This window comes from Ixodes scapularis, unplaced genomic scaffold (assembly GCF_016920785.2).
Source record: "Ixodes scapularis isolate PalLabHiFi unplaced genomic scaffold, ASM1692078v2 PGA_scaffold12__126_contigs__length_90152505, whole genome shotgun sequence".
NCBI lineage: Eukaryota > Metazoa > Arthropoda > Arachnida > Ixodida > Ixodidae > Ixodes > Ixodes scapularis.
In genome coordinates, this window is record NW_024609838.1 from 40,558,852 (window position 1) to 40,569,347 (window position 10,496).

The 10,496-nt window shown below is 48.2% G+C and overlaps 2 protein-coding genes across 2 annotated transcripts; one reads left to right on the plus strand and one right to left on the minus strand.

Annotated features, from left to right (window-relative positions):
* Nucleotides 1-4,343: 4,343 nt before the first annotated feature.
* Nucleotides 4,344-5,412, minus strand: LOC115312542 (heat shock protein beta-6-like). Its single transcript, XM_029971343.4, has one exon. It carries the CDS (start codon nt 4,999-5,001, stop codon nt 4,447-4,449), a length of 555 nt encoding a protein of 184 aa, XP_029827203.3. The 5' UTR covers nt 5,002-5,412; the 3' UTR covers nt 4,344-4,446.
* A 509-nt stretch (nt 5,413-5,921) lies between these two features.
* Nucleotides 5,922-8,002, plus strand: LOC115312541 (heat shock protein 68-like). Its single transcript, XM_029971342.4, has one exon. It carries the CDS (start codon nt 5,994-5,996, stop codon nt 7,896-7,898), a length of 1,905 nt encoding a protein of 634 aa, XP_029827202.3. The 5' UTR covers nt 5,922-5,993; the 3' UTR covers nt 7,899-8,002.
* The last annotated feature ends 2,494 nt before the right edge of the window (nt 8,003-10,496 follow it).

The window sequence follows — 10,496 nt, forward strand, 5'->3', positions numbered from 1 at the left end:
TGTTAAGAAAGTCTCGAAAAGGAATTTTAAAACGAATTAAACGATTAGCAAAGAGCACCTGGTGGATGTCGCTAACGCCTCGTTTGTAATGCTCGTCTAGGAACCTTGACAGCTAGTGACGGAGGTTGTCTCGTCTCCGGCCACGACGAGAGAAGGGGGGAAGGAGGAACTCCCCTCTTCCCGAGTATCCCTTTTGTGTGTCGCAGAAGTCGCTATTGTCCCCCTAGAAGATTATAGAAGATTAACCCGTCACTCAAAATTCGTACAAAAGCAGCCGCTTCGGTGGCTGGAACGACTAGGCCATCCTCTCGACGTCAGCCTCGCCGTAACTTTGCTCGTCTTGAGACGACCTACGTCACGATTGCGTTGGATGTTACGTGCTCTAAGCTGGGCCTTCTCCGAGCGCTTGCCAGAGTGGGACGTTTATAACGAAAAATACAGCCACCAGGATCAAAATACAAACGTGCGATTGTCATTTACGGATATTGTGGATTATATTCAACCTATTTTTGAACACGACGGGAATATTTCAAATTTCGTTGAAGTATCCCTTTAAACGTTTCCCAACTAAAAAAAAAAAAGAAAAATTATATTTCTGTAATAAATTAATGTGAAAGCCATGCTCTTGGGAGGAGCATTCAACTATGTGTGAACGCCCTAGTAAATGTTTTCCAGAGTTATAAAATTGAGAATCTTCAGGCATGGAAATTGCCGAGATTTCACTATGGTAATTTGCACAGCCACCAATGTCACACCAAAACAGGCACGTAGTTAAACTTTTACAGCGGAGCTATTAAGGGCTAGTTTCTCCAGGATCGTGTCCCCCGCAAAGAAATGTTGACACAAAACTCTGGACAGCTACCGCCATCTATGAGCGACGGCGGCAAACAGACAACCAGTTTACCGGCCACGCTCATAGATGGCGGCAATCTTTCCAGCCTTTCCACTCTGGTTTTCACCAGAGTGAACAGGCTGAATTTCTCTAGTCGTCCTCTTAGATGTCGTCCTAGAAATTGTCCTTGAGTTAGTCCTTGATGTTGTTGGAGAGGTTGTCCTCGAGGTCGTCCTGGAAGTCACCCTAGAGGACGTCCTAGATATTGTCTTCGAGGTCGCCCTTGAGGTCGTCCTAAACGTCGTCCTCTAAACCTCGTCCTTGGGGTTTAGAGGACGAGGTCGTCCTTGAGGTGTCAAATCACGACTTGTCAGATCTTCGCGACGTCGTGTCCTGTTATTTTTGTTTTTTTTTATCTTTCTTGTTAGGGTGTTGTCGAATGAACTCAACTTTTCTTGCGATTTTGTGTTGTGCTGTTCCTAGTTTTTATTTTTTTAATGATTCGTAATCTGTATCTGAAGACTCATATTTTGATATATTTTGCGACGTTTTGCATAACATTGTTTGTTGCTAAATAATTTGTGAACGTGTCTCCAAAACGTGCTTTTTTTACGTGTTTCGTAATTTTGTTGTTTAGAAATATATAATTAACTTGTAATTTTTAATATTTGGTGTGCATATTGTAAATTGTGTATAAAATATTTTTTCTTCAAATTTTACAAATTTTTTAATTAAAACAATTAGGGCGCGCAGTTAAATATATTTTTTATTACTTTTTTTTTTTTTTTTTTTTGATGTGACACTGGAGATGGTGTGCAAGTTACCAAAGGGAAATCTCGGCAATGTCCTCGCCTCGATTTCTCAAATTTTTATTAGGGGCGAAGCTCCTGAGGGTCTAGCCTTGTCCGTCCGGCGTCCGTGCTCACATCGATCTTGCTGAAGTGGGAGGAATGAATGAATGAATATCTGTGGAAAAAATCATGCTACGGCGTACACATATAGCCGAATGTTCCTACCAAGAACATGGCTTTCACACGTATTTCTTACAGAAATATTAGAAATATTACCCGGACAGTCATTGTACGATCTGACCTGGAAACACCCCCCCCCCCCTACCCCTTGAACTTAGATACATTCTGTATTACGCGAAATATTGACTAGAACGAAGCAACATACCTGTAATATCCGTAATTGCGGAAGTGGTGCACCTGTGGATAGTCAACATTCACATGATTCTTCTCTCGTACGTGATCCATAACATCCGTGTTTGCCGTCTCTGTGTATTTGATAACTGTATACATGATGCTTGTTGTTTGTCAGCATGGTGCCCGTAAAAACTATCTGTAGTATGCTACTAAAACGAGGAGCATCCTATTTTTCGTGCGTTCATCAACATCCCAAGTGTGTTTGGGGAACACCCTTAGGGTGTTAGCCCTGGGACAAGCTGATTTACACCCTTAAGGGTGTAAAACGATTTTAGTGCGCAGGAGAGGGCTCACTGGATTCTTGTCCAATGAGCCCTCGCACGACAGCGTCTTTAAGCCTGCTCGCTCGCGACTCTGACTTTCATAACACGCAGAATAGCGCGTGGTTGTATTAAAAAAAAAAAAAATGATTATAATATTAGCAGTCATCAGAACTGGCATTCTAAACCCTGAGGATGTCAATTATGGCATATATCCAAAGTCTAGTAAATCGCGGTACCAAGTCTGTACACACTAAACTTATGATAACCATACGAATGTCTGAGATAGATGTCTGGGCGTTCCTTGCAACATTGCGAAGTGTGCTGATTGTAGAAACAATAACAAAAAACACACACTCATCCTGCATCAAGTAAAACTCGATGCATACGCACGTTCGCCCTATTCTCTCCAGTTGAAAATGTGCAGAGCAAAAACACCCGAGAAAGCGAGTGAAAAAACAAACAAAAAAACAGTGTTATTACAATAAACGCTATAGAGGTTCAGCTTGAGCTAGTGTCTACTAGTCTACGGGACTTCCCGGTGCAAGCTGAAGCAGACACCAAATTGAAAAGACAGACAGAATTGAACCAGGGAATAATAGAAATCAACGCAGTTTCTCTACTCGTATAACGGGTACTATGTAGATTTATTCACATTATAAAAGTGTAATTTATTTAGTTAATGTTTTTTTTTTTTTTTTTCTTCTGCTCGAGAAAATTCAGGTCCAGGTCTACGTTGTACAGCGTGATATGTCAATACGAGCTATCAATTCAAGCAAAAAACACGAAAGACGTTTACAATTCTCTGTAACGCCGAATTGGAGCGGAGCTCTTGAGGAGGAGGATGGTATAGGATACGGTGGGGAGGGTATGCGCCTTCTCCTTCCCAGCTAAATTTAGTGGGAATATTGGCAATAGGAAGTTGTAGGAGATCGTTTTTCTCTTCTTCTAAGGTATCTGTAATAAAAAAAAAAAATAGCAAAAAAGTGGATAATTGAACAGGGAAAAAAAGATTCTAAAAGGTAATAGGTATAACCGATGAGTATCCCCGAAACGCAGGATATAAAAGGTTGTTATTGTGTTCTATTCTTAGAATTGTCTCGTAAGTCGTGAATTCTAATTTTCTTTACGGTATGTAAATGCTAATTAAATATGATTGGATGGGTTTACACATGTACTCATCAAAGTAGGCGAACTAATATACGCTGTAGGAGGAGGTGGAACTGCAGTAATAGGTACTAATATTGGTATGTTTTGTTATTTTTAGTTATGTGTGCAATAAAAATGCAGAGGCTCCTGTCGCGTCCCACACACAAGCCATCATTGGCTTATGTGGGCTTTATATTGTATTATTTTCAAACAAAGTAAATAAAGATGGTTTTTGTATTGTATTGTATTGTAAAACGCCACAGCTGCGCATGCGCGCCGCCAGCCTTGTCTGCATAGTTCAAGGTCTTGTGGCGGATTACGGAGCGCTATGCGGGTGCTTAGCAGGCTGTGGAAACGGTCTACTAAAACTCCCTAATGTTACATCTGCGTAGACACCACGTGACGTCACGAGTAATGTCATACGTCGCGTGACGTCACACGTGACCTCGCACGTCACGTGTTTCCCATAAGGATGTCAGACGTCGCGTCACGAGGATAACGTATTGACGTTACCCTCGTAATCCTCACGGGGGTTACCCTCACGAGGGTAACGGCGGTGAGGGTGACGCGCGTGAGGGTAACCCTCACGGGGGTTACGTTACTCTCACGGGGGTAAACCTCACGTTACCCTCACGAAGGTAAACCTCACGGGGGTGAGGGTAGCCCTCGTGAGGGCAACCCTCATGAGGGTTACCCTCACGCGCGTGTTACAAAGTTACTTACTTTGCAGCATGTTTGCTACACTAGCAAACATGCTACAAAATGCAGTATTGAAGCACACAGCCCCAAGCGACAATTTTAGAAACTAAAAAAAAAAAAAGAAAAATCTGTTTTGGGATGTGGATAAACGTTGGCTGGAGTCGTGCTTGGAACTGATAAAAAGGGTAGACGCAGATATAGTTATGTAAAAAAAATAATTTATTAGACTTTTTAAATAGGTATACAGGTGAAGTAAAAAATTATCACAGGCGTTAAATTAAAATAAAAACTTCGTATCTTCTTAACTTGATTCTTGCAATGTTGATGGTACGTCGTTGGAAGACGTGTGCTCCACGGAGATGGGGACTGTGTCAGACAGTGGTGTCGTCTCCGCCTTTTTCCTCGGGGCTTCGACTGCCAACAGGCCACGTCCTGTGAGTTGCGACGTCACGGATTCCGGATCGACGTCATCGGGAAGCGTGTACTTGCGTCGAAACTCGCGCATCACGAAGCCACGTCCCTCGGGGTCTTTTTCTTCGTGCCTGGCGTGCACCTCGACGGAGTTTCCGACGGTCTTCACGCTGATCTCCTCGGGGACGAAGCCCCGGACGTTCAGTTTCAGCGCAAAGTTGTCCGGAGTCAGGGACACCTCGGAGGCCGGACACTTTGAACTGGACGCCTTATAAGAGCTGCGGCGATCATCCGGGCACCCAAAGAGTCCAACAGGTACGATGCCGTCGAAGAAAGTGCCGTCGAAGTCGTTGCCGTCAAACATCCGACTTATCATGGAACCGCAGTCGGGGAAGGCACTTCTGTCCATCGGTGTGAAGATCGGAGCCATGGGGAAGACGATCATCTCGATGCCGAAGCGAGGTAGTCGAATGTGGACTGAGTTAGCGCTCTCGAAACACGACTCGATCGAATGCGAGTTGTTTTGTAGCAGACGAGCCCCGCGGAGCGCTTTTTATGTGAGTTTCAAGGAAGCCTCGAACGCCCGTGAATGTTCTAGGCAAGGAGAAGAGAGAAAGGCCGCTTTGTAATGTGATTGGTTGATGGCGATTACGTCACGAGTGGATGAGTAACGCGCGCACTTCGAAACGGGTAGGAGCATCGAGGAACTTCGAGCATATTCTGCTCCACGTCGCGTCAGCGCTGCGCCAACGTTGCGCTGCACGGATCGGTGGCGCCATCTCTCGATACAAGTCCAAAACGAGAAGTTCGACCATAACGGAATGGAAGAAAAACAATCACCAAAACATCTGCCCTGCTGTACCCGTGTTTTGGTGTTTCGTTCTGTAACAAAACAAACCATACGTTACAAATGATATGGACATGGAACCGTGTATCCTAGATTTGAATGAAATATGACATTTGAATGAACCTCCGCACCGACATAAGTTTATTAATACCTCACATATGATTCAATTTATGTTTCATTTGACACTGCGGCTCTGATCATTTTTGATTACTGTTTATATTTTCTCTCTCTCTCTCTCTCTCTTTATAACTCCAACCAAAATAAACTTGTACCCAGATAGACTAAAAGAAAAGCTGCAGTAAAAACAAGCGCAGCTCTCCTGAACCAGAATAGAGCAGACGACGCGGGAAGCTCCCAGAGCTTTCCATATCGAACCGGCCAATGGGCGCTCTCCTAGATATACGTCACGGCGGAAATCGCTGCTGATTCGCCAAATGCGACCTCGGTCTCTCTGGAAGCTTCTGGAAGGGCGAGTGAGTTGTACAAAAGGCGGATCGCGCGCTCGCAGCCGCAATCATTTCGCAGCTAACACAAAGAGCGCGATTTTCAAATTGTGACTTCAGCTGTCAAGCGAAGCAAACTACGCAACCATGCCATCCACAACTAAGAGCGGAGCGCCGGCCATCGGCATCGACTTGGGCACAACGTACTCGTGCGTCGGTGTGTTCCAGCACGGTCGTGTCGAGATCATCGCCAACGACCAGGGCAACCGAACGACGCCGAGTTACGTTGCCTTCACCGACACCGAGCGACTCATCGGAGACGCAGCCAAGGCCCAGACTGCGCTGAACCCGGAGAACACAGTGTTCGATGCAAAAAGGCTCATTGGACGAAAGTTCGATGATCCCAAGATCCAGGATGATATCAAGCACTGGCCCTTCAAGGTGGAGAACGACGCTGGCAAGCCCAAGATCAGCGTGGAGTTCAAAGGAGAGCGGAAGAGGTTTAATCCGGAGGAGATCAGCGCCATGGTGCTGACCAAGATGAAGGAGACTGCGGAGGCCTTCCTGGGTCAGAAGGTCAGCGACGCTGTGGTCACGGTGCCTGCTTACTTCAACGATTCCCAGAGGCAGGCTACGAAAGATGCCGGAGTTATCGCCGGCCTCAATGTGCTCCGGATCATCAACGAGCCAACCGCAGCTGCACTGGCCTACGGACTCGACAAGAACCTCAAGGGAGAGAAGAACGTCCTCATCTTCGATCTGGGAGGAGGGACCTTCGACGTGTCCGTGCTGACCATCGACGAAGGCTCCATGTTCGAAGTCCGATCAACGGCTGGAGACACACATTTGGGAGGTGAAGACTTCGACAACCGGCTTGTGACCTACTTCTGCGAAGAGTTCAAGCGCAAACACCGCAAAGACCTCAGATGCAACGCCCGTGCAGTCCGAAGGCTGAGAACAGCCTGCGAGCGAGCCAAGAGGACTCTTTCCAGCTCTGCCGAGGCAAGCATCGAGATCGACGCTCTGTTTGAAGGCGTGGACTTTTATAGCAAGATCACCAGGGCCCGCTTCGAAGAGCTCTGCATGGACCTGTTCCGAAGCACCCTGGAGCCGGTGGAACGTGCTCTGCAGGACGCCAAGATGGACAAATCGAAGATTCACGACGTCGTCCTTGTTGGTGGCTCGACGCGTATCCCGAAGGTGCAGAAGTTGCTGAGAGACTTCTTCAACGGAAAGGAGCTTTCGATGGGCATCAACCCGGACGAGGCGGTGGCCTACGGCGCTGCAGTGCAGGCTGCTGTTCTCAGTGGAGACGCTAGCGAGGCCATTCGAGACGTGCTCCTCGTGGACGTCGCGCCCTTGTCACTGGGCATCGAGACCGCTGGAGGCGTCATGACTAAAATCGTAGAACGCAATTCCCGGATCCCCTGTAAGACGTCGCAGACGTTCACGACGTACGCGGACAACCAGCCGGCCGTTACGATTCAGGTGTTCGAGGGTGAACGTGCCTTGACCAAGGACAACCATCTGCTGGGAACTTTCAACCTTAGTGGCATACCTCCTGCACCACGGGGTGTACCCAAAATCGAAGTGACCTTCGACATGGACGCCAATGGCATCCTGCATGTCTCGGCCAAGGACCAGAGCACCGGTCGGCAAGAGAGCATCCGCATCAGCAACGACAAGGGCCGTCTGTCCAGGGAGGACATCGACCGTATGCTGGCCGATGCGGAGAAGTACAAGCGCGAGGACGAACTCCAGAGGGAAAAGGTGACCGCCCGGAACGGACTGGAGTCCTACGTGTACGGCGTCAAGCAGGCTGCAGAGGAGGCGGGAGACAGACTTTCTCCCTCGGACAAGCAGAGTGTCCTGGACAAGTGCAAGGACACCATATCCTGGATCGACTCCAACACTCTGGCCGAGAAGGAGGAGTACGAGCATAGGCTGAAGGAGCTGCAGCAGCACTGTTCACCCATCATGAGCAAGCTGCACCAGGGCACGAAGCAGAGTGCGCCTAGTCACGGAGGACCCACGGTTGAAGAAGTGGATTGAATGCCCTGTGTGTGTCCTAGGTCTCTTCCAATGAACAAATGTCTTGTATATATGTATATAATTTTGTACAGTTAGATATTTAATAAATTGAACTTGAGAATCTTTGAAACGGTTTTCTTGTGTTTAAGCTCGGTTGATGAATGCCCATACAATATACAAAAGAAACGGTGTCTGCTGCAGGCACTGTGATATAAGTATAAGTAGACAAGCCTCACGGATGCATGTTGGCTTCATGTATGCTTCCACCATGTCTGCAGGCAGGTTTTGTACGGTCAATGCTAAAGAACCGTCACAAGGAAGCCCCAGACAGTGTCTGTGGACATTGAGGCATGTTGCACAGCGTAATAAAACGTATACCGGGTCGTGTTTAAAGGGAAACTCTGCCAAGTTTTTGATAGTCTTCGATTTGGCTGGAAATTGGTAGACCGCATCAATAACCCTTATTCAACTAATAGCCGAAATATTTGATAAAAATGGAAAATTTCCGTGGTTATTGAATTTTTGAGGTTACGCGGGCCGCGAGGTTTCCAGCTGGCGACTCTCTGCGGGCAACAATAAAAAATCCGTACTTTTCCCTACCACAGTACGTCACCGGCGGGCAGGAGAATGGGCGCCTCCTGGCACACAGACTGCCGCTTCGTTGCTGACCGGGTCGGTCGTAACGAAGCGGCATTCTGTGCGCCATCGATCGAGATCATGTCTTCACAGCCTCAAGGTTGAAAGTTACGTTTCAATGGGTAGCAAACTGTGCTCTGCGGTAGATTGTAAGAGCAATAGGAAAAAGCGTCTTTTTTTTTTTTTTTTACGCTTGTTTAAGTGGGAGGGAAAAAAAAAAAAAGAAGCTCTCTTTCGCAACAACTGAGGCCAGGTGATTTTACGCGAACTGAGTGCCGAGATAACATGCATGAAAGATTCTCGCTTATGCTCGGAATCAATGTCGTCACTATAGGGTCAGTGGCACCCAGTGGCGGATCCAAAGGGGGGGGGGGGGGGGGGCGGTGGGGGCGATCCCCCCCCCCCCCCCCCCCCCCCCCGAACGCCTCGCCAGGCAACCACCCCCCCCCCCCCCCCCCCCGGTGTTCTTCGTCAGCTCGAAGAGAAAACGTAAGCAATCGACGGGAGGGACAAAAGATTAAAACAGCGGTGGGTGGACGCGCCTGCTGGGCGCTTCCAAAGTGGGGTTTATCTCCGTCAAGGTCACGGTAGGTCTTCCCGATAGGGACGGCGCCAGGAGTTTCGAAGTGGAGAGTCAGTGGGGAGGCGCACCAAATATCAGGGTCATCGACTGCAGGCACACTTCCAAACAAGGCCAGCACGTCGAGCACGGGGGGAAAATACCTTCAACATATCTAGTCCCCTTTCTCTCTCTCTGTCTCCCTCTCTATCTTTGGAGGTTGTCTGCGAAAAATGTGTGCTCTGAAAGCTCCCAAACGCATACGCCAAGCAGCCTTCCTCAAGGGTACGATCCTATACACCAACTCATGTTTACAAACAAACCGGAGCGCCCCTGGCGGACGCCACCGGCGCCGCGCATGCGCGATGGGGGTGTGGGCAAAAAGCTCACCGTCGCCCATAAACAAACCATTGGAATGTGATGTTGTCGGCGTCGGTGTGAGTCCCCTTGCCCTTTTTCGCGTTCGAATTGTTGATTCTACGTCTTCCTGGCGATGTCTGACTACTTGAGAGGCGTCAGCGAAATTACCGAGGCTCGTTACACCGCAAAGCTTCGCGTGAATAATCTGACATGTGACGCCTCATTCCGCGTGGACGCCGCAGTATGTACGCTAAAGCCTGATTCGCATGATGCGATTTCGCTCGCAATTTTCAGTCACGACGCCGCTCGGGCTGCAAAAGCGTGAACCGTAGCTGAGATAGTCGACGTCGATACTGAAAATCGCAAGCAGAATCGGACCAAGTGAATTAGGGTTAACAAGTCGGTGATGGTCACTGGTAACAATGATTAACACCTTTTTTATCTACTGTTTACATCGAGCCTGCTTACCAGCCTTCGAATTTAAGTCTTTTGAGGCCTGCACTTACTTCTTATCGCAAGTACCGAGCCACGATTTGGTCTACGGACCGGCGTCGTCTAAGAGAGCAGACGACAAGCAGAAACGCTTGAAAGAGCAGACGACAGTTCGAACGATCAGGCAACCGTTTGAACTTGAAGGCGCACTGAACGTAGTCCGCAGGTGGTCCGCACAAATTGACGGTTTTCTGGCGTTCATGTTGGAACAAAACAAGTAAATCTGATGACAACAAGTATCCGTGAAGTCAACCCGAAGTGCTTCCAGCCCAAACAATCGTGGTCCGACGGCGTCTGCTTTTCCCTTTTCACGGCACATATCCAGATTCTCGGACGAACCAAGCACGTGAAAACTGACCTTCAAACCTTTCTCGACACTTTTGGCACGGCCCCAGTCGCGGCGTTTTGACAAGAAGGCAGGTTTTTGTCTGGTTCCTTTCAAAACAACGCAGGAATACACGTCTGGCATGGGGACCTCTGCCCACAGCCCCAGACCGGAAGTGCGACCGACGCGCCACCACCGCGCCGTGACGTAACAGAGATGAGTTGGTGTATACACAGCGGATTATCCT

Coding starts and splice junctions, on each gene's coding strand:
- LOC115312542 (XM_029971343.4), bottom strand. CDS start 5,001: ATGATCGTCTTCCCCATGGCTCCGATCTTCACACCGATGGACAGAAGT.
- LOC115312541 (XM_029971342.4), top strand. CDS start 5,994: ATGCCATCCACAACTAAGAGCGGAGCGCCGGCCATCGGCATCGACTTG.